This window comes from Symphalangus syndactylus, chromosome 18, assembly GCF_028878055.3.
Source record: "Symphalangus syndactylus isolate Jambi chromosome 18, NHGRI_mSymSyn1-v2.1_pri, whole genome shotgun sequence".
NCBI lineage: Eukaryota > Metazoa > Chordata > Mammalia > Primates > Hylobatidae > Symphalangus > Symphalangus syndactylus.
This window is the reverse complement of record NC_072440.2, coordinates 46,840,566-46,865,690: the sequence shown is the minus strand read 5'-3', so window position 1 is coordinate 46,865,690 and position 25,125 is coordinate 46,840,566. Positions and strand designations below refer to the sequence as shown.

General features: G+C 35.6%; 1 protein-coding gene across 1 annotated transcript in view; it reads left to right on the top strand.

Annotated features, from left to right (window-relative positions):
* ITGA1 (integrin subunit alpha 1) overlaps nt 1-25,125 on the top strand; it is a 170,887-nt gene that overhangs the window by 129,671 nt on the left and 16,091 nt on the right. Inside the window, exons 15-26 of the mRNA XM_055252682.2 lie at nt 154-284; nt 3,400-3,566; nt 5,001-5,137; nt 7,425-7,535; nt 9,899-10,108; nt 12,190-12,270; nt 14,238-14,314; nt 16,631-16,720; nt 18,473-18,575; nt 21,661-21,774; nt 23,840-23,941; nt 24,090-24,194. Of these exons, the coding sequence (XP_055108657.2) occupies nt 154-284; nt 3,400-3,566; nt 5,001-5,137; nt 7,425-7,535; nt 9,899-10,108; nt 12,190-12,270; nt 14,238-14,314; nt 16,631-16,720; nt 18,473-18,575; nt 21,661-21,774; nt 23,840-23,941; nt 24,090-24,194 (1,428 nt within the window). The remainder of the gene's footprint in view (nt 1-153; nt 285-3,399; nt 3,567-5,000; nt 5,138-7,424; nt 7,536-9,898; nt 10,109-12,189; nt 12,271-14,237; nt 14,315-16,630; nt 16,721-18,472; nt 18,576-21,660; nt 21,775-23,839; nt 23,942-24,089; nt 24,195-25,125) is intronic.

Sequence of the window (25,125 nt, the reverse complement as noted above, 5' to 3'; positions counted from 1 at the left end):
TCCTCTTATCTCCACATGAGGGACCTCTTGGGTGGATTCCCAAAAGATCTTTAATTTTGATTATTTTGTTAAACAATTTAAATTCTCAGATTTATTTGAAACTGTTTTGAACAGATTCTTCTCATATGAAACTCTTGTTTTGGATTCTCACAGCGTATTCCATCAGGTGGGGATGGTGAGACACTGAAATTTTTTGGCCAGTCTATCCACGGAGAAATGGATTTAAATGGTGACGGTCTGACAGATGTGACTATTGGGGGCCTTGGTGGTGCTGCCCTCTTCTGGTATGTGTTTTAATAACATCCTGTTAATCTGAGACTGGGTCACTGATAACTTACAGAGCTCCCAGTGTGATTGGAGCTCATGTCATACCAAATATCTATTTCCTTTTGTGTTCCACTATGCAAATACAAGTTATTCAGTTGAGTGAGCTGGAAGAGTCAATACATCTTAAGAACAAAGAAGCTATATGAAAGAAACAAGTAGAATGAACTCTTAATTTGGTGTGTCTATTATGTGGTTTACACTAAAATAGGTATTCTGTTTTAGGAGAGGTATAGGGGAAGAGAAGATCTTATAGAGGATGTATATAAACAAGAAAATATCCCTAATACTGGGTTACTTACAAGGTTTTAGAGATAATCGACTTTGTATTCGTTTACCTGATACATAGAAACAGATAATCGCGCAGCACTCTCTGACTGTTTATATTGTTGGTCAAGCCGACAGGCATCTTAAGTAATATCTTCACTCAGCCTTTAAAATGCCCAAATCCCCAAATTGGCCCAGTTCTTTCAGATACATACATTCATAATGCTTTATTATGAATAAATAATAATTTAGTAAGCAAAAATAATTATTGCTTACTAAATATCCTATTTCAAAAACTGTTCTGTTTGAAAAAAATTACTAGGAAGTCAAGAATCAACTTAATGAGAAATCCACATGATAATTTTGAAAAATATATAATAAATTTCATTAAGAAATATAAAGGAAGGGTTTCACAAATAAAATGTCTATTTATGCCAGGTGACCTTATGGGAAGTCCGCATGTTGATTCTCCTAAATTAATGCATTGGTTTACTGTAATTTAGGTGGAAACATACCTCAATGCTCTTTTTCCCAAAAATTTACCTAGAAGAGTAATAAAGTGTGAAAGAAAGGTGAAGATAGGTGAAAATAGATAACTTTGCTGTAATTTAAGATAATGCTTAAGAACTAATGGTCAAATTAAAAATGGTACAGTAAATTGTGTACATGCAGTAATCACTATGTTAGAAAAAAAAACCTTTACAGCAGAGGGGAAAGAAGGCTGAAGGGTGATACCTAAGAAAAGGGAATATTAGGCAGCACAGTGGCTGGGACTTTGGGGAGGACTCACCAGAAACCAAGGCTCAAAACCAGAAGTCAGCAGTGTCACGGACAATGGATATACTTCAATTTTGTTTGAACTGTTAATCCTGAATTAGTTTATTATGCTCCCTTTAGCTCACAAATATTTATTGTATTAATTCTCATATTAAAAATATGTTTTCAGGGTTTTTATGCTCCAGTTTTGTTTCAAGGCCTTCTTGCAAAGCTTTGCAAACTTATTTATGGCCTCTCCTGCCCCAAATCAAGGCATTGATGGCCCAAAATGAAAGTCATTTCCCTATCATAGTCCACGTTCTATTGACAGCAGAATGGACCAAACCGATATACTGGGACACGAAGACTGAGATTCACAATGCCTAACAAGAAGTGAGAGTGGATACAAATGACAGATGATAGGAAACACATTTGGAAGCAAACAGTGAGAGTCTTGTCATGAGACCTGGACTGACCCCCAAGAAAGATCTGGCTGGGGCAGAGAGGATGTGTGGGATGGACAATGGTCAAGGCAGCTTCATGCCTGGAGAATCCATATTACTAAGCAGGAAACTAGGCATGTTCATTCATTGCTCATGAAAGGGTAAACTGGTTAAAACTCATTAGAAGGTCTTTATCAATAAGTATTTAAACGAATTCCAATGTTCCTACTTTTTACCAAGGATTTAACTTCCTAAAAATGTAAAGATACAATCTAGAAGTACAATTAAAGGTGTCATCACAGCACTGTATGTAATACCATCTTTTAATAATGTTAAATTTACCACTATACTCAGAAACCATTTTTTTAAAGTAAGCTAGATATCCAATGAGATGGGGTTGATTGTATAGATTATGGTATGTGCATATGCTGGTATAGTCTGCTCCCATTAAAAATAATAAATCCCATTAAAAATAATGTTCTCAGAAAAATGTAAATATTGGAAAGCTGTTCATTGTAATGTAATGTTTTAAAAATATGTATGCATACATATGAAGACGTGCTTTTGTATATATGTATGTATGCGTGTGTGTATGTATATGCATGTTTTCTTCTGTAAAGAAAAAACCACTGAGTGTACTAAATGTTAATGATGATTATTGCTGAGTGGTAGTATTACAAGTTATTTGTGTTTTCTTTATGCATTTCTATGATGTTTATATTTTCTATGAGTACATTGTTTTAACAGAAAAAAGAAAACCACCTTTTTTTAATGCAAAAGCATAAGTAGTGACTTCATTATTCACAACATGCACAGTTATAAAGGGCTAGCTCTGGCCACAAGGCAGAAACCAGGTAAAAATGTGCAATAATTGTTCTGGCTTGGATCTAAGACAATGACCTCAGGATCCACATATTCTCCATGTCTAAGATCTTACTCTGATCTCATTTCGGATTAGGAGACATCACCGGGCTTTAGAGTTAAAACGACTGAGTTTAAAATCCCAGGTTTTTCCTCTTAATAGCTTTTGACCTGGCATAAAATATTTAACCTTTCGGAGCCCCAGTTTTCAAACATAAAACAAAAATGATGTTTCTTATAATTAATCTTAAGAATTAAGTGAAATAACTCCGTGTCTAGGATACTGCCTCAAATGTTATTTTGCTTTTCCTTCCTAGAAATAGAGGAAGAGCTGAACTCAAAAGGACAGACAATATCACAGTCCAGATGAGAGACAGCAGGGGCCTACGAGCTGTTCAGGGACCTTTAGACTTCTTTCAAATTGGGAACAAACTCGTAAATCCCCAAAATATAGTTGATTCTGGGGTTTCACCTGGGCACTTGGTTCCATCTCTTTTCCATCACAGGCAAAACTAGATCTTTGGCATTTGAACCAAAAGCTCCAAATGGTTTCCAAATGTAACCTGCATGTCTTAGAACATCAGATATAATCTCTCCTGTAACAATGATTAATTAAAGAAACAGAGTCCTGAGTGCTATATTATACATGAAGCAGAACCCTCTTCCATGCACTCACTTTGCACTCCCAAGTTGATGACATTCATTAAATGTAAAAATGTGTGAGTAATCCCATTGTTTTTGTTTGTAGGTCCCGAGATGTGGCCGTAGTTAAAGTGACCATGAATTTTGAGCCAAATAAAGTGAATATTCAAAAGAAAAACTGCCATATGGAGGGAAAGGAAACAGTATGCATAAATGCTACAGTGTGTTTTGATGTGAAATTGAAATCTAAAGAAGACACGATTTATGAAGCTGGTAAGCAAAATAATTATAGCAAGTACTTTTGGGTAGAGGACAATATATTTGCTCCAGCATGATGAAGTCCAGTAGGATATTGTATTTTCCCCACCATGGTGAGCTGCACATCATATTTGCCCCAGTGAACATGCAGAACCTTGAAAAAAAATTCTGTTGCAAAAGGAATAGGTTATGGAACCCAGTCAGTTCTGGAGCAGAAATTACATATTTGTGTGCAGTGCCCTCAACACTCCATAGTTTCTGTCTGGCTCTCCTACTCACTATGTACAATCAGATGCTTAAGAAAAAAATACCGATTCAGAGGTAGAATTTAGGAATTGAGCTACAAGTGGGCCCAGTTTTCCTTCCTGTGGGTTTCTACAGTGACTCTTCTCTCCCTTCTCTTGCCCCCTCCTGGGAAAGACTGGCATTGCAGAGAACCCTAATACTTAACCATTCTCACATTTCTGAGATCCTTTGCTGCATTGAGGTGATCCTAGTTTCCGAGAGTCACACTTGTTGTGTGTGTGTGTTCTCAGGTGCATCAGGTCAGCCTGTGCTTGCTCTTCCTCCCTCCATTCTCCACTTTCTAAGGCAGGTTTTTAATGATGTTGAAATATGCTCGAATCAAAGCTATAAAGGCCATTTGCTGCAGAAGAGAAATTTACTCTGTAACCAAACATAAGCAGAATGAGAAAAACCATTAATCTTTAAAATCTGTTTTTCTTGATTTGTTCCATATGTGCATGTATATGCTCTGAAATAGCCTCCTGACTAGAAAGATCAATGAGGTATAAGAATATAAAATAATGATTTTGCATTTTATATGTAACTTTATTTCAGTCTTATTTAATTTTTGCAAAGTAATTAAGTGATCAAATAAGGAATATTGTAGCCTTCATATAAAGTGTAAGATTTCACTTATTTTCTTAATTGTGGTATGCTTATTTTATTGAACCTTAATAGTGGTTTGAACATAAGCTGAGATAATGTCGTTTTATATATAAATAGGTTAAAATGTATATATTTGTAAACAAATAACTAATGTATATTTTTGCCTGTATTGAAATATAACATAATCAATATTCTAAGCAGGGTTCCAACATTTCTAAACTTAAAAAGAATGTTTTAAGTGAAAATATAATAAATACAGTGATGGTCTGGAAATTAGATGATAGGCAGGTGTGCATGTGTGTATAACAATTATAAACAATAAATGTAATTAGACACTGAAAGCACAGTGAACTCAGAGAGCAGTTCTATAGAGTTCCTCAAGGTTATCTTCATGACTGCTAAAATCATTGTTATAATAGTGTGGATATGCTGAACAATAGAATCTTTTTTGATTGATTGCCAAGGAGATTTTTCTATAATGCTAATGTAATAATCTGTACAATATGAGAATCACTTCAAATAAACATTTCCATCAATTATTTTTTAAATTTTTTGTAGATTTGCAGTACCGTGTCACCCTAGATTCTCTAAGACAAATATCACGAAGTTTTTTCTCTGGAACTCAAGAGAGAAAGGTTCAAAGGAACATCACAGTTCGAAAATCAGAATGCACTAAGCACTCCTTCTACATGTTGGCAAGTAAATCATATATCGTAGCTGCCTTATTCCAAATCAAGAATATAGTAAAGATGTCTTACTTCAAGTCAATCAAATTCTTACTGTTTTATTTCAAAATGCACTTATGATGTCATAAAGGAAATTTTATGTTGTTTGTTCATTTTTATCATAAAATCGCAGGTCTAATTTTCTCATTTCCAAATATTTGTAGAACTATCTCTAGTCTTCCCTGTCTGCGTTATCAGACATCCATATATTATGGAACAGCAGAAAAAGACACAGTGTTCTAGTTGACAAGAAACCTTATTCGTGTCTTCATTTCTTTCACTCATTCATTTATTCCTTCAAGTTGAAAACATTTAATTTCTGTGGGCCTTGTTTGTCAGTTGTGGGTGATAAGTGCTTAACTGCTCTAGGGGCAGACTGCTGGGCTGTATGCTTTCTGGGATTCATGTAACTATGTATCTCGCTGTTTGATTTTAGAGCGAAGGGGAAAATTATCTGGTATTTTCTATCATCTGTAGGCTTTGTGTTACTTCAGTTTTTTTTTTTTTATTTTAGTGGATGAGGGAGTTTTAGAAAGCAAACTATTAATGTTTAGAGATGGCTGGTAAGCCAGTGTGAACCATTTAAAATGTGTTTTGTTGCGACACTGTGTATATGGGGAATGTTCCCAACAGAGGACAGGAGTTTCCTAAACATTTTCTTAAAATGTACATGAGAGTGATAAAAATAAGAAGCAGCACGAAGGTAATGAGGAAACTGATTTTAGTAACTGACATGAAGACTTAGAGACTTGATGGTGAACTTGGAGCTTTAAAGGAACCAGGCCAATTTTCCTACTTCTGAGTTATTTCTGTATTATTGATATGTTTATAGTCTGTATTCTGAACATTGTAGTTTAGGAGCAGGGGAGTGACAGAAAATGTGCATCCTTTTGTGCCGCATTTGTTCTTCCTCAGTGATTTTCATGTTGATATGCTTCATGATACTTATCATGAAGCTTATTCTGTCAGCACCAAGATCGATCTATTATTTGATAAAATAACACTAGAGCTGCCCCTCCTATTTAGTTAATCAGAACTGAACACTTAGGCATTAGAATGAGGATAAAATTTGAATGGGTATCAAACCAGATATGGCATTGTCTCCAACCTGCGAAAAATCATCTCGGTCTATGTTTGTCCACAAATTCAGTGTCTAAGTTATGTCTAGGTACTGGTTTTTAAAGGACTGAAATATTTTCAAAATTTCCAAAATTGTTTTGGATTTTGAAAGAAGCACTTTGAAATTTGTTCTGGAGTCAGCCAGTGTAGAATTTGTATCCCAAATGTTCCACATTCTGAGAGACTTTGGCAATGTTGTTTGGTCTCTTAGAGGCTCAATCTTTCATCTGTAAAATAAGGACAATAATAGTTACTCATCTTAGAGGACTGTTGAAATAATTTGCAATAATGTATATAAAGCTCATAATTTTGAATACTATAAATGATTATTGTTATTGGTGGCATATTAACAATATTAATCATATTCACATCCTTTCCAAATAATTTTACATTATAAAATTATTGGCCAGGCATGGTGGCTTACGCCTGTAATCCCAGCACTTTGGGAGGCTGAGGCGAGTGGATCACCTGAGGTCAGGAGTTCGAGACCAGCCTGGCCAACATAGTGAAACCCCACATCTCTACTAAAAACACAAAAATTAACTGGGTGTGGTGGCACATGCCTGTAATCCCAGCTACTCGGGAGGCTGAGGCAGAAGAATCGCTTGAGCCTGGGAAGTGGAGGTTGCAGTGAGTCGAGATCGTGCCAACTGTACTCCAGCCTGGGTGACAGAGAAAGACTCTATCTCAAAAAAAAAAAAAAAAAAAAAAAACTTACAGCTCTAGGTATATATTATATTAATGAAATGTAACTTATTTTATAGAAAGTTTGCCCTTCTGAAGTTGGAAAATGTTCCCAGAAGTGTTACATAATGATCTTTGGCTTGAGGTCTCAAGAAAAACTATATTGTGATGCAGGTAGCTCCTATGTTGACACAGCAAGGTGTGATGTTGTCGTCACTCGAGCAGGGCCCTCTGAGGAACTGGAAGTGAGTCAACAGGTTATACTCTGAAACCTCCACATTCCCCTGTGCCCCTTGTCAGAATACCAATCCCTCTCCAGGGAAGCAAAAGCCTGATGAGATCATGTGTCAGATTAGATGCACAAGAATGTTGGGGACAGAAGAAGGAGACATAACAAGATCAGAACACCCAGTAAATATGATACCAATGATATATTTTATGTTTCACCCTCTAGGACAAGCATGACTTTCAGGACTCTGTGAGAATAACATTGGACTTTAATCTTACCGATCCAGAAAATGGGCCTGTTCTTGATGATTCTCTACCAAACTCAGTACATGAATATGTAAGTCAGATTTCTTTAAAATACAGAATACCAACTTGTGAACATTTTAGCGTCACTAGCAAAGTGTGTTTTTTTCACTACTCTGCATTGGTCACAAAGAAAGAACAACCAACTGGAAGAAAGAAAAAAAAGGCAAGCAGGTTTTATTCCTGGTCAGGAATGGAGAAAGAGGGAGGTCTTGCTCTAAAGACCTCCTTCTCCTCAAGCTGTGAAAACCTGGGGAATTTTAAGGAGTTAGATGTGGGGCAGGGAGATATATTTAAGCATGTCCAGAGAGGAACTCCAGATGTACAAGTACAGATCATAAACATGCTTCCTTATACAACATATGTTCAAGAAATAGTGGCCATTTTCTTCTTTGGCAGGGACTTTAGCATTATAATGACATGTTGATGATCTAAAGGTAACAAGGGGTTGCTGGTTCTTGTTTGCTCCATTTTCTCAATGGCTTTATCTTCCTCTGGTAATTGGCAAAGGGTCCTGAAGCTCCCAGGCCGTCTGTAGTTGTTTTTCAGCACGCTTACCTACAGATAAATAGACTAGAAAAAAAAAACTGTTTAAGAAAAAATAATGCACTTTCTCAGTTATCTACTGTTTAACAAAATAATGAACTTTCTCAGTTATCTACTGTTTAAGAAAATAGTAAACTTTCTCAGCCATATCTCCAGGTTTGCCCTGGTAACATTAAGAAAAAGCTTGAAACCCATGCACACATAACCCTAAATCAATCTAAAATGTTTTAAAAAAGAATTAGGCTCTTCTAGACTGTTCCTAATCCTTCTAATTTCCTATTGTTGGAGTTTAACAAAACTAATAAATGACACTCATTTTTACCTCACTTGAATTTAGGACCAATGGAAAGAAATCTCCCCCGTTATTCTAATAAGCACGGGATTGCAGTGTATGGTTTAGGTATAAAGGGTATCCTCACACTGAGGCGTGGACTTCGACCACCGATAACCACCTAGGTCACCAGCAGTGCTGATCCATCTCTCCTTCATGGAACCCACCTTGTAAAACTTGCCAAATGGAGTAGAGCCACATGTGCTTCCTGTAGGTACACAGCTGCTCTGAGAATAGAAACGAGGGAAAGGGACCGAGTTGTGTTCACTTAGTTCCTGTTCCCAAAGTTAGAGTCCACGTGCCACCCCTGAGAGTGAGTGAGAGGAGAGGAGAAGGAGGGTGTCCCCAGCGTGGCTCCGATGGAGGAGATATTAGGGATGGGGAATTCTTTTTCCCCATACACCTGTCTTCCATTCTTCCTTCCTTCCTACCAGATGTATTGATTGTCTTATACATACTAGGCATTGGAGATTACAGTCTAACACTGGAAACGGGTATTAAGTAGTAATTAGAGCGTATGCGATGGAGGAGGATTTCAGAGCTCTACAGGAACTTGCACCTAGGCTGGGAAGTCAGGGGAGCCCTCCTGAAGTTGTGCCATTTCAGTGGAGCCCTGACAGATAGGGCGACTTCCACCCTATTTAGGGGAGTTTGGGGAGCAGAGGGGATGCTAAGTGTGAAAGTCCTGAGCATGAAGGAAACGACACTAGCTAGCGTGGCTGACGCTAAAGAGCAACAAAGGGGGTGATGTGAGGTGAGGCTGGAGGTAAAGGCAGGGGCCAGGTCATTCGGGACTTGGTGCAGTGGCACAAATTCTAAACTTCTGAAAGAGCAGCGCAGTTTTTATTTGGTTCAGCCATGGGACAGGAGGCAGCAGATTGAATAGTGGTTGGAGGGAAACAGGTGGATGTGGGAGCCCAATGGGAAGCTATTACTCTGGTTCAGGGAGGAAATGAGAATGCTTGGGTGCGAGGTGGTGGTGGGAATGCAGAAGCAAGAAAGGATTGGAGAGACATTTAGAAGAGGAGTAGAATGGACAGGGCTTGGAGAGTTACATATGGTGGTGGAGAGGCGGTCAATGAAGAAGAATCAAGCAAAACTCCTACATTTGTGGCTTGACCGTTTTCCACACTCTCAACTGAGCTTTATGACATTCCTAAGTATTCGATTAATTTTAAGAGAAAAATCTCATAATTAGAGTTGAGTAGATTTAGATCTTGCAGTACTTGACTTTGTATTTCAAAACTGTCCTTCCCTGGCAGACTAAAGCCAGTGCAAAACACCCATGAAAATTGTGCATTCTTAAAAGGACTAGCACAATTTACATTCATAAGTAAATGTTTATTCTTCTCCCCTATAAATTACAGGGATAAATATAAAATCTCTTAAGGTTTTTGCAGGGAAATTCTCTTTACAAGTTGCTTAACTTACTTTGGCTGTATGCCATTTTTGTTACACAAATTGATGGGTAATTTTCAACAATGTGCAGCTAAATTTTGAAAAATTGTTCAAAATTTCAGATTCCCTTTGCCAAAGATTGTGGAAACAAGGAAAAATGTATCTCGGACCTCAGCCTGCATGTCGCCACCACAGAAAAGGACCTGCTGATTGTCCAGTCCCAGAATGATAAGTTCAACATTAGCCTCACAGTCAAAAATACAAAGGACAGTGCTTATAACACCAGGACAATAGTGCATTATTCTCCAAATCTAGTTTTTTCAGGAATCGAGGTAAACTTTCATTATTTCATTTATTTATTCTCTTAACAGTCATTTACTGGGCCTACTTTTCATGCTACTGAGATAATTGTTTTTATTAGATTGATTCTGAAAGAAGGAATTTTTACATTAGTCCTCACCAATGGTGAAGGTATTAAGCTTTTTAAAAGTTTTTGTTTTATTTATTCAAATATGTATATCTTTTCACAGATTCTGTATGAGGAAAGGATAGCTCATGTATAAAAACTGTATGTTTCACAAAATCCTTAAACCACCGAAACTGAAACGGAGTCAAGGAAAATAATAACAATCAAAGCCAAAATAGTTAACAGAGGTACAGAGAGGTACCTCTGTGTTGAGCAAAAAAAATTTACCTGCAGGAAAATCAAGATACCATATCTCCCTATCTATGCAAAATCCTTACTTTGGCAAGATATTTGTATTAAATAACTGTGTCAATGATTTGTAACAGAAGTTTCTTTTATTATGTTGGCAATAAAATATATTAATCTGTGTAAGATGGTATATCAGAGGTAATCAGTGTTTCCAAATTTGAATTTTGCTTTTAATTCTGATCTCCAAATGAATCCCACTGAGTTAAAATTTTGTGTATATTTATATTAATTAATATTACATACAATTTATATTAAAAGCAATGCACTTATTAATATTATACATAGTATTAAAACACTGTTGTCTACTTTCTGTAAACTCAGATTTCATGGACATTTCTATCTGTTAGGATATCACGTACAGACATGATGACTAAGACAAACCTAAAAATAATGTCATATATTACTATATTTTTGATTCAATTAAGAATATTAATTACAGGCTGGGCATGGTGGCTCATGCCTGTAATCCCAGCACTTTGGGAGACTGAGGCGGGCGGATCACAAAGTCAAGAGATCAAGACCATCCAGGCTAACTCGGCGAAACCCCCTCTCTACTAAAAATACAAAAAATTAGCAAGGCATGGTGGCACGCACCTGTATTCCCAGCTACTCAGGAGGCTGAGGCAGGAGAATCACTTGAACCCGGGAGGCAGAGGTTGCACTGAGCCGAGATCACACCACTGCACTCCAGCCTGGGTGACAGAGAGAGAACAAGACTCTGTCTCAAAATATAATTATAATTATTATTATTATAAATACAAATGTACAAAGTAATCTTGGGGAAAATATTACCACAAAATTTTTCTCTATTAAAAATTATTGCCTGTATCCTCCTCAGCTGACTTAATGGCCTGGCAGAGAGGCATAGCTAAAAATCTGACAGTGCATCTCTTCTGCGTATATTAGCAATAACAACAGTAATAATGATGGCAACCATTTCTTGAGTCACATCATGGTTTAGGCCTTGTACTAAGGATTTCACTTAATTTTCATTAATTCTTTTGTAAGTAGGTATGACTGTACTGCAGAGATGCGAAGATAAAACCTTTTTTTCATGTTTCAACATTCTTGTAATTGCATTTTACAATTGATAACGTGTTTATTTACCTGGCAGTGTTATTTTTCCTTCTTATGGGTTTGTAAAAATAATGGCATATCTCATGTTCAATGGCATTTTAAACTGGACAAAATAGAGTATATGACTAAAACCACTTGATAGAAAATCAGTCCCAGAGAGTTGAGGAATCTTAACAAGGATAAAGCTAACAGTGGTGCAGTCAGGGTTTAAATTCTGGTGGTCACGGGTCAGAGCCTATGCTCTTATCCACTGCACTAAACTCCTCCAATAACTAACGTTCACTGAAGGCTGCTCTGCACCAGTCTTGGGTGTGTGGATTATTTTATCCAGCCACCGCAATCACTCTGTGAGGGAGATGCTATTAGCACTTCCATTTTACAACTGAAGATTTAGGCAGGATTGTGAGATATGCTTTGTCTTTCAGGCACCCACAAGTGATATTTTAGGATTTCCATGAGTGTAGAACAGCTGGTCCCAGAATTCTGTGCCTCTTCCAGCTAAATTGAGACAAAAATATTGGCAAGGCAGTCACCAAGACACATGTGGGAAAATTCTGAAAGAACACTTTTCAATATTTCACCTGCTTGTCCGCTCTGACTCTGTTTGCTTTCTCTTCCTAGGCTATCCAAAAAGACAGTTGTGAATCCAATCATAATATCACATGTAAAGTTGGATATCCCTTCCTGAGAAGAGGAGAGATGGTGAGCAGATTATACAAAATACATGTGGAAATTGAATATGAAAAGTAATATGTGCAAAGACAAATATATAAATCCTTCCAATGGTAGTTTAGGATAATATGGATGAAAAATGTTCAATTCAAAACTGTGACAGATTGGAATATGCTATGGTCAGAATGTTTGTGCCCCACCAAAATTCATATGTTAATACTTAATCCCCAATGTGATAGTAGTAAAAGATGAGGCCTTCAGGAGGTCATTAGGTCCAGAGGGTGGAGCCCCCATGAGGGATTAGTGCCCTCATAAGAGAGGCTGGAGGGAGACTGCTCACCCCTTCTACCACGTGAAAACACATAGCAGGTGTCATCTATGAGAACTGGGTGTTTCCAGACGCTGAAATTGTTAGTGCCTTGATCTGGGACTTCCCAACCCTCAGAACTGTAAGCAATATATTTCTGTTATTTATAAATTGCCTGGTATAAAGTATTTTGTACAAGGTATTTATAAATAACAGAAACATATTGTAACAACCTTGTAACAATTATTACACAGGCAAACTCGAACACAAAGACAAGATTTAAAATTTATACTACATAACATATCTAATTTATACTACATAACATATCTGATAAAATGGAGCTGGGAAATTCTGTTATTAGAGTCTCCTAGGTAGTAGGTGTCTCTGGCCTACAAGAAAAAGAGTGCTTCAAGTAGATTGGTTTAGAACTTAATCAGAAATTCTCCTCCCAGCTCTCTCTTTTTGAAAAACAATTGCCTTACTGAGATACAATTCATGTAGCATGGAGTTCACTCATTGAAAGCGTGTATTTCAATGGGTTTTAGTGTATTCACCAAATTATAAATTGTATAGTCATTACGACAATTGATTTTAGAACATTTTCACACACCACAAAGAAGCCACGTATGCATTGGCAGTCACTCTGTTTTTCCTCAACAGCCTTTCTCCCAACCCCAGGCAATCACTAACCTACTTTCTTTTTCTATGGAACAAATTGAATTTCCAAATATTAATTGACTTTTATTTGCATTTCTAGAACCAGGCAACACCTTATTCTGTAAAATAAAATGAATGGTGGATGAGCTGAGGACAAGAAGTTGACTTTATAGAGAGAAAAGGGCTGAAGAAAGCAGAAACAGAGAACGAAAAGTCGATAGGTCATTTCAAAGTTATTTTCCTTGTAAAAGTGAAAGCAGAGGGGATTTTCTTATCGTGCTGTTTGAAACTGGCTTGATTGGGGATTTGGTGATTATCTCTCACTTTCCTCATCTCTCAAAAAGTCAGACAAATGATTTAATTTCAGCTTTGTGGTGTGGAACTTAAGCATTATTTAATCTGTTGGGCCTAGAGCAAGAGCTGTCCAAACCAGTGACCTCCTATACACTTTATTTAACATATTTCTTAGTCTATTCTGGCTGCTATAACTAAATACTATAAACTGAGTAGCTTATAAACCAGAAGTTTATTTCTCACAGTACTGGAAGCTGGGAATTCCAAGGTAGATGCACTGGTAGATCCAGTGTCTGGTGAGGGCCCATTTCATGCTTCATAGAAGATGTCTTTTCAATGCATCCTGAGATAGCAGAAGCAGGGAGGCAGCGTTCTGAGTTACAAGGGTACTAATCCCACTCACGAGGGCTCTGCCCTTATGATCTCGTCACCTGCCCAAAGGCCCCATCTCCTAATATCATCACGTTGGTATTTAGGTTTCAACACATGAATTTTGAGGGGAAACGTTCACATTATAGCAATATGTAAAGCATGGTACAAATTCACATTGAAAAAGAAAATGTATATTATATGTTATTCTATCTATTTTTGAGATACAATAAGGTTTCATTTTGTAAGACAATGTTTCTCAAATAACTTCATAATTTGAGTTTAGGTAATGTCATTTATGGAAATTGAATATTTTAGTCAAAGTAAACAATTTCTTATCTGTTACTAAAGACATATTTTTATTTTATAGGTAACTTTCAAAATATTGTTTCAGTTTAACACATCCTATCTCATGGAAAATGTGACCATTTATTTAAGTGCAACAAGGTTGGTTTACATGTGTATAAATGTATGTATATGAAGGTATATTGCTTCTGCATATTCTGAATATTTTGCTCTATAAACTCACTGACAGTTTCTTGCAGGTTGTAGGAGATCAGTAGAAGTGGAAGGCGATTAACCACTCTCCTTCACAGAAACACCCTTAAGAATAATTAGCAAAATAAAGAAATTTTCATTTAATAGAAATAATTCACCTAACTAGATTAAAGCAATGGTTCTATGAGCTACAGAAGATCCATAATCACACATCATTTATATCTGCCAAATTGCATTTAAATTCATAAAAAATTTACTGATAATTTAGAAACTTTCACTGGCTGCCCATCAAGGTCAAATGAATCATTAGATGGACTTAAAGTTTTGTGATGTCCTTTTGTAATTTAATATACTTTATTGAAATCAGTCAGAACTTCTGAAAGGTATCATAGAACACACAGACTAACAACAGCAAAGGCCCAATAAGGAAAGTGAAATAGTGGTCTAACTTTCTTCTAATTGTAATCATCCACTGACCTGTCTACAGTGAGATGGTGTCTTCTACTGTTTTATTCACAGTGACTAGCATTGTGCCTCCTGTATTATAATCACTACGTAGATGTAGACTAAATGAATAACTTACATAAATGAATTAACAGTTGAATTCTGTATGTTCAAATCAACTCAACAAATATTTATTTGGCATCTATTATGCACAAGATATTGGATTATCACTGTAAGGAATATAAAAATTACTAAGGGCATGAAACTCCTCATAGGGTAAGTATTACAGTAGGGTGTTGAGACTAGTATAAAATTATTGTAACCTGGGATAGAATAAAAACAATCCATTACAGAGATATAAAGCTGTGTCAGAAAATTAATAGAAGCTGAAATAATATCTACTTGGCAACAGGAACCCAAGAAAGCTTTATCAAGGAACTTATAATTGAGAAAGACCTTGAAGAGTAGATAGCATTTCACAGAGAGGTCACTGAATAGCACTAGGTGGAGCATTTCAGGCAAAATATACAGCTTGATTAAAAAGGTTATCAATTTTAGCTGAAATATAAAGAATACAGAAAGTAGCAATGAAAATAAACAGGGATTGTGCATTCTATCATATTATGCTAGGTACTGAATGTCAGTCAAGGTATTATTTCTTAATTGAACAGACCTTGAAAAGCCAGTAAAGTTTTTGAGAGGTAAAGTCATCTGTACAGAGCTGCTGCTTATGGAGATTAATTTAGGAAGGCTGCAGTGTGGAACAGGTGAGAGAAAAGGGGACCATTCATGCTAAGAGCTGAGTCACACAAATACCTATAATCCAAGGCAGCATGCTGCTTTCTCTGTCCTGCTGCATATGAGCCACTTTATACATTTGAGAATAAGCACAGCCATTGAAAAGTACTCTTATGCCCATTCTGTGAGACAATATGTTAGGTACTTGGTCAGTTGGTGGAGGGGTGTGTGTATAATGATAATGAAAGCTAACACTTACTGAATATTTCCTATGTCCTAGGCACAATCTTAAACACTTTATACTTATTGCTCATTTAATCATCATTTATTACCCATTTAATATCCCATTTTATAGATAAATCAAGGCAAAGACAGATAAGTAATTTGATCAAAGTGTATCAGTGTGCAAGAACAATCCCATTCTCTGGCCCCAGAGTCAGTGTTCATTACTTGTTATATCATTTGTATGTGTTTTCTAATATGAAGAAGTATGTATATGTGTGTTTACGTAATATATAATTTAAATGATAACCAAAATCAAGAGAATAAATCAGTGCTTAACAAATAATATGATCATCAAGTACTTAGTATGGAAAGACTATTAAAGAAGAAAACAAAAGATTTTAGATTTACTCTCAGCTGTGTGACCCTAATCACTTATCTTTGCTAAGTCCTCATCTGTGATAAATAAGAATCACCTGGGGGCAGATATGTGGTTAAAAACAGAAATTCCTGCACCCCAAGTTGGAACCACTAAATCCACATTTCTAAGGGAAGCCCAATAATCTTTGTATTTTAACAATTAAACCGAGGGACTCTTATCATTAATGTCATAGAATGTTGAAAAACATAAATCCGTGAGATTGTCAACTCTAGTTGCACATCAGAATCAACTTGGGAACTTTCAAGCATACCAATCATCTCCGATCTCCTTCTTCACCCCAATTACAAAAATAATTAAAAATTATACTCTTACGTGCTTTTATTTAGTCGCCAGGACAAGCTTCTCTTTCAAACACTTAGAAATGTCTCTAAATAGTCAAGATTTTAATGGTTTGTCTGAATGTGCTGTGTATTTTGTAGTGACAGCGAAGAACCTCCTGAAACCCTTTCTGATAATGTAGTAAACATTTCTATCCCGGTAAAATATGAAGTTGGACTACAGTTTTACAGGTAGGAGAAAACTACATTTTTATGTTGATGCCTTTCTATTAACTCAGTGGTTCTGAAAGTGTGGTCCCTTCCTGGCCAATGGCATCAGCATCACCTGGAAACTTGTTAGGCAAATTCTCCGGTCCCACCTGAAACCTACCAAATCAAAAACTCGGAGGATGGGGTTAAACAAGCCTTCTAGGTAATTCTCATGCATCCTAATGTTTGAGAACCATTATACTAAATAACCCAAAATGTTAGGTGTTACTGATACCGGATTGCATTCGCTGTCCAGTCTTAATTCCCGAATGCAAGTTGAAGACCCAGAAGTCCTTTGCAAAACACGATATTTTCTTAGAGGCCACCAGCATATTTCTTGGCCATCGTTCTCATCCTGTGGAAGCTGATCAGTCTTCTCAATCTGGACACACAAGATTAAAGCATTTCTCATTGATAAGAGCTGTTTATTTCTTCCACCATTCATAAACCATTATTTCTCTTAAGAACTTCTTATCTATCCAAACACAAACTATGTTGACAAACTTTCCCTCTATAATTTCCCCTGCTTAAGCAGAACTCCAAGCTTTTGCCAAATAAACATGTGCAATGTACTTAAAAGGATAAGAATCAGTGGCAAGTTGGTTTATTCTAAAAGTCTTATCATTTTATTAATTTTTAAGAATAGTGGCTAACATTTATTGAGCCTTTGTGTTCTGTCTTATCTGATCCTCATGATAATGCTATGGTTCAAATACAACTACTATCTCCATTTTCCAGTTGAAGAATTTCAGGTTCAGAGAGGCTAATTTACCCAAGGTTATATGTTCAGGAAGTGTTAGTTTAAACCATTTCACATGTTTTTTTTTTCTTTTAATTTAAAAAGTGTTTTAAATTGACACATAATAATTGTACATATTTATAAGGTGCTTGGAGATGTTGTGATGCAAGTAATATATAGCAATTAAACAGGGTAATTGGAACATCCATCGTCTCAAACATTTATCTTTTTTTTTAATTGGGAACATTCAATATCTTCCTTCTGGCTTAATAATTTATTATCTATGGCACTCTCTCTTTACTAACTGGAGACTACAAAAATGGCATGATTATAGGATATACATGTAGATTGTGCTAATATTTCTCAGCCTTTAAATTCTATCGGCTATTTTCTATTTTTCTCTATCCACTTCTATTAGTGCACTGACTTTTCCCCAAGAGTTTTCCATTTACTTAAAATCAAATTTTGGCAAACACTTATAAATATTTTTTGTCTTCCCTTGACTGAAGTGCTGCTTAAAAACATGCTATTTTATTCTACCAAGTTCATCCAAAGAACATGATGAAGCTGTGTAGAGAAGATTGAACTTTTAAGTTTAGCAGTAAATATAGGACTTTAAATTATGAAATGGTAAAAATTTTAAATCTATTTAGAATTCAGCATTACATTTTAGCTTCATTTTTCACTAGGTATAAATGGTATTAGTGAATTTATGGAAACTTTTCACTTGTTAACAATGAAATTTTAACTTTTAAAACTCATATTCTAGCATTTTGGGGTCAAGTAAGTATCAGTGACGATTAAACTAAATTATATAATCCTTCTCACTCTCCTCAAAGATTTAATTTTAGGTTTCAAGGTAAATGAATTACCCTATGATTTGAAATCCCTACAAGTATTTTTGTGGAATTACATGATATGGAGAAAGAAAATAATGAGGCCAAATAAAAGTTAAACTTTGTTTTATTTTTCTTCTTCTAATTAATTCTTTTAAGCTCTGCAAGTGAATACCACATTTCAATTGCTGCCAATGAGACAGTCCCTGAAGTTATTAATTCTACTGAGGACATTGGAAATGAAATTAATATCTTCTACTTGGTAAGAAATTACCTCTAAAATAGTATTCTAAATGAGTTATTTGTAAATATATAAATTAAAGTATTAACAGATGCATAAAAATATGTTGCTACAATGTTTAATCTCTATATTCCAGCATATTTTCTTTATAATTTCATAAATATAAATATAAACATATTATATATGTAATTTTCAATTTATATTTTTCTTTATAATTTCACCGAAGATTTAGATTTGTGATAATTATATTTTCAAATCAGTTTAGAGATCTAAGTCTCTAATTTCCTCAAAATAAGATACTATTAGAATGACTTTCTAGAAAAAATATAAACTATGGGACTAGATAGATGCTACCGATAAACCTGTAGACTTTACTTACATTATTTTTTCAGTGTGACTAAGAAAAGCACCTTTTCATTAATTATGACTATATCAGAAATTTGTTATCACAATTGTCTTGGCAATTTTTTTTACTCAACAAATAAGTATGTATCACGTTCTCCTTATTGTTACCTTTCACATGCATTGTACTATAAATTACTCACGTTGGTACTACCACCTCCTTAAGTGATGTTTTCTATTACATTTATTTTTCCTTTTAAATATTTTATAACAAACTCTATACCACTATAGCAAACAATCATGGAATTTTATTTTAGGTAATGCCTAGTTACTGACACAGACTCAAGTTAAAATTACTCAAGGAAAAAAGAGAACACAATTCAAATAATGGATTTAAATATGTATTCAAAAATATGAGATAATGCAACAAAATTATAAATGAAGATAGCCTCAATCCCTTTGGGAATTGCCAACCACAAAAAAAGGTTCTCTCACAAAGTATAAATAAACATATACTCCCAAGATTAATTTCATTTTTTAAAATTTGTACTCTGCTAGAATTCCTATGACAAGATACCCTGGAAATTAGCATAAATGCCAATCACTCTACTGAATTCTAGGATAGATTTTTGGAATTCAGGCTATCAGATTTCTCCAGCCCCATTCACTTTCCCTGAACTAGAAAATTCAGCAAAAAAAGAAAGACAACAAAAGACTTTGTTGTAGATCTTTATATATTGTAACTTCTTAGGGTCCAGATTTGAAATAGGTACTCCCTCTTCTAAAAGTGTTGATATGAATTACATTGCTAAGAATATTCCTGAGCATAAAACTTTGTGTGTATCTCTGATTATTTTGCTGAAGTAAATTCTAGAATTGGAATAATGGAGTTTTTTAAAATAACTTTTTTTAAGGTGAAACCCAGTAAGTTTACTGCTCGGAATTTTCCCTGGGAAATTTTTGGTGATAGAAACAAAGATTTCAGGGATGTTCTTAACAATATTATTTATAATAGTTTAAAAATTAAAGCCTGAGCACAATCTAAACACTTAACACAATGAAATTACTTAAATAAATTGTCATATATTTAGCGAAGAGATAATCATATATTCAATGGAGAGACTTAATGTAATATTTTAGAAGGCACATTTTGGAGTAAGAAACCATAATGCTGCTATTTACTAGCTTTGTGATCTTGGAAGTTCTTAATTTTCATTCCAACCTTCTTACCTCATAGATAAAACAAAGATAAAAAGAGGATCTGCTTCCTGCAGTTGTTAACAGGGTTAAAAGCAATAATGCATATAAGAAGATTAGCACAGTATGTGGCACATAGTCACAATATTGACGTTGTGGTTGTTATGAACAGTCATATTCTCAATAAACTTATATATTTAAAGGAAAATGCCATAGCATAATACATTTTACAGACAGGGTACAAAACTTATTTTATTGTGTTACAAATTTTATAAATATGCCTATATGCAAATAGTAAGGACAGGTAACCTACACTAAAATTTAACCAAGGTAGTTGAAGTATAGGAAACGTTTATTTTCTGTTTATTTTCGGTATTTTCCAGTGTTTCTACAAGGAACATTTTTTAATCAGAAAAAAATGATAATTACAGAACACAGGATTTCTGACTGAATATCAGGAAACAGAATTTGACTGGAAATCAAGAAGATAAGAGTTAGGGAGCATGTTTAAGGGTCCAGGTGCAGCTGGTCAGGAACCTCCAGAATTCCAGAATTAAAGGATGTGTTTAATCTTTACCAACCCAGGAAATTGCTTTAGATCTGAGGAGCTCTCAGTCTGGAAGGCTTAGCTGGGTAGATCGCTGACTTTCCTTGGGTCTATCTATGTAAATCAAGGCATTCCCTACCCAGCTAAAGAAGCTGCATAGGGATGCCATAGGCTTCAGGCCTACAGATTATGCTTCAGCAGTGGGAAGGGGACCACTGCACCTGGTTGTCCCAGTTCAGTTGTACCTTTTAAGTAGGCAAGGACCTCTGGATAGTGAGTTCAGTTTCCTGTTGAACTTCATCCTGCCCACCTTTCTCTTTGAGCTACACTCACTACTGGTAGCAGAACATGATACTAAGTGGAAATTTGGGGTTAGTGGATGAAAACGAATGGAGACTGAAATGAAAGTAAATCTGACTCTCATAAAACCAGATTATCAACAGCCAGTGGCACAGTAGCCCTAGCTGGGGGTAGAATTGTGAAGGGAAGCAGATGGGAGTCTGGTTTGCCTGTATAGCGGTGGCAGATCCCATCTAGCCAGGATTAGAGATGATTTATGCGTTTAGGGAATTATGACAAACTGGGTAAAGGCAACCAAAAATCTAAATTATTCCATAGTCTCCCTTCTTTCCAGTTTCAAAAAGACTGGTATGTTAAAAATAATAATAAAATAAATAAATAAATAAATAAATAAAGAGTGAGCATGGCAAGAACATAATAACAGACAAAAACGTCCAGTTCTGGTCTTCTATTAATCCTAGGTCTATTAAGAGAATGGGGGATGGAGGAACAATATGATTATAGCTGATACATACAGCTACTGACCATTAAGTGTCCGTATTTTCTCCTGGCTGAATTATGCCAATTCTCTGTACAGCACCATAAAGGATCTATATTCGTTTGGGGATTCAAAATATTACACAACTTACTTCATCAGCTAGAAAACAAAGTCCTACATAAGACAGAAAGAATTCTATTAAAGGAGGATGAAAGATTACATTTCCACTTTTTTTCTTGTAGATTAGAAAAAGTGGACCTTTTCCAATGCCAGAACTTAAGCTGTCAATTTCATTCCCCAGTATGACATCTAATGGTTATCCTGTGCTGTACCCAACTGGATTGTCATCTTCTGATGTAAGTCATGTGTGCCTCGGAATTAATGTCATTACTGTTATCTTTTCCACTTTATGTTTAAGCCTTTTCCTCTGCATGATACTTGTAATAGAGTTTTACCGAAGTAACATGGAGAGGTATTTAGATAATTAAAAGCAAATAATAATAGATGTATTATTCCCTAGAGCTGCTGTAACAAATTATCACAAATCGAGTGACTTAAAACAACACAAATTTATTCGTTCACGGTTCTGGAGTCCAGAAGTCCAAAATCAAGGTGTTGACAGTGTTAATTCCTTCTGGAGGCTCCAAGAGAGACTCTTTTTCATGCTGTTTTCCTGGCTTCTGGTGACAGCTGGCAACCCTAGGTGTTCCTTGGCTTGCGGCAGCATAACTCCTATCTCTGCCTCTGTCTTCACCTGTCTGTGTTTCTATGTGTTCTCCTTCTCTCTTTGTGTTTCTGCACACTCACCATTAGATTTAGGGTCCACCCTAAATCCAGAGTGATCTCATCTGGAGATCCTTAATATAATTATGTCTGCAAAGACCCTATTTCCAAGTAAAGTCATGTTTACTAGTTCTAGGAGGATTTAGGCATATCTTTGGGGACCATTATTCAATCCACTAGAGTAGATTTTAAATAATTCATTGTTATGAAATGTTTGTTACACTTTTCCTTGATTTGTGGTAATCAAACAACTCTATAAAGTGACTTCTTAATTGTGCCTAAGCCTGCACAGCTGCAAACAAAAGAGTATAATTGTATTTACTCACATCCCAAATAATAGCAATATTGCACCCCCTTTATGTTTTTAGCTTGAATGAGACTATATGATAGTTCATTATGGTTTAGTGCCTAAAACAAAAAATCACCATAAGTATTGAATTAATGTGTGCATGATGTCAGAATTTGGAAATCTGTCTTTTCATGCATTTTTCTAAAGTATTCTCAGAAATCAAGAAATAGCAACAATGCTAATTGGCTTGTGATCACTTAAATGTTTTCTTAAGGGCAAGGGAAAAATAAGCCTCTGGAATTTCCCTCTAATCCAAAAAAGCAGGTTTGTGAAAATCCAGAAGAGAAAAAAAATTGTACTTTTCATACTGCTTAGGAAACTTTAATCTTACTAACTTTTGTCAAGGATATTGAGAGTACTGGGGAAGCAAAGGTTTACTAGGTTAAGTCTAGAACCAGCTATCTTATAAATATAGCATTTTAACATAATATGTTAACATCTATAGGGCTGTCTGCTTACGTCTTCCTCCCATGTAGACTGAGTGTCTTATCCTTGGTGTGTAGGGAATCAAAAGTATTATTGGATGAATACATAAATACAGACGAAGGTCCCTCGCTTTTCAATTGTTTCGTGAGCCATAATATTGAACAAGTATTTTTGTTGTTTTTGTTTCCTTTTTTTTTTGAGACAGAGTCTCTCTCTGTCACCCAGGCTGCAGTGCAGTGGCACGATCTAGGCTCACTGCAACCTCTGCCTCCCATGTCCAAATGATTCTCCTGCCTCAGACTCCCAAGTAGCTGGGACTACAGGCTCCTGCCACCACACCCAACTAATTTTTGTATTTCTAGTAGAGATGGGGCCTTAACCATGTTGGCCAGGCTGGTCTCGAACTCCTGACCTCAGGTGATCCACCCGCCTCGGCCTCCCAGAGTGCTAGAATTACAGGTGTGAGCCACTGTGGCTGGCTGTTGTTTTTATCAGTAGAATTTTAAATGTTTTACTCTCTCTGTAGTATAGAATTTATAAGCTTATCTTTGATTAAGGTAATAATGAATGTATTAATCATGTAATAGTAAGTTCTATTAGCATTCTTTCTTTTCCATTACAACCTCACTAGTATCCATTACAATTCAAAAATAGCATGGTAACAGTACGTATTATCTTGGGGTGGATATATATGTATGTATGGCTGGTGCATAACAACCTTTTCCATACAGCACACTTACAAAGATGGATCTTTAATATATGGCAATGGCTGTCATTCACAGATTCTTTACACTACTGCAGCAAGTCATTTTCTTCCTCTGATATCTGGCATTGTCTAATAAATGTAATATTTTCATTTCTAGAATGCAAACTGCAGACCCCATGTCTTTGAGAATCCTTTCAGTATCAACTCTGGAAAGAAAATGACTACATCAACTGACCATCTCAAACGAGGCACAATTCTGGTAAATTAAGACAAGTGCTATTTTTACCTTTGTTTTCCAAATGAATAAAATTGATATCAATCTAGAAATAACCATCTGAAGAATTTAAATATAGTATATTTGATAAAATGGCAAGAATACTGATATGTATCTCTGGATACTTAAACAGGACTGCAATACCTGTAAATTTGCTACCATCACATGTAATCTCACTCCTTCTGACATGAGCCAAGTGAATGTTTCGCTTATCTTGTGGAAACCAACTTTTATAAAAGTAAGTAACTATATTGTTCTATGCACTGATTGAATAATATCAATAAATATTCATTTACCACTTAGAATATGCAAGGCACAGTGCTGCTGTTGGAAAGAATGTGAGACTGGAAGTCTAAGAGGATGTGACCAAGCCCCAGCTCTGCTTAACCAGCTATGTGTGTCTCGTCTTCCTTGTCTGTTAAGAACTAAGAGATTACCAAGGTCCCTTCTGGAGAGATATACTTTTTTCAATCTCTCTTATCCTTTGTCTTTGTAACTTAAGAGATAAATACCTTTCCAGTACCAAAGCTTCCACTTATGTTAATACTTTGGAACTCAGTTAATGTACAGAGTATAATAAAGTGGCAACCCTTGACCCCAGTAACAAAGGAAAGACTTACATATACCATAGACTTACTGTGTTTTATCAGACTTTTATTATATGTATAACTTTATAATATATAGGTATATATGAAGCCTTTTTTTTTTTTTTTTTTTTTTTTTTTGAGACGGAGTCTCTCTCTATCACCCAGGCTGGAGTGCAGTGGCGCGATCTCGGCTCACTGCAAGCTTCGCCTCCCGGGTTCACGCCATTCTCCTGCCTCAGCCTCCCGAGTAGCTGGGACTACAGGTGCCCGCCACCACGCCTGGCTAATTTTTTTTTGTATTTTAGTAGAGACTATGAAGACATTTTTAACCCCTTATGAAGCCAAATCTGTCTGACAATAAGCTACTTTAAAACTTTTTATTGTATTTTGTATTATTTGTTTCTCAGGAAGTATTTAGTTGAATATATGACATTGCCATTTTTGAATTTGATTATAGTAAGTTGCTATTTTTATGTCATTAACTGTTAATATTGGCAATTTCATTTTTTAAATTTCAACTTTAATTTTAGATACAAGGAGTATACATGCACGAGTTTGTTAGATGGGTATATTTGGAGGATA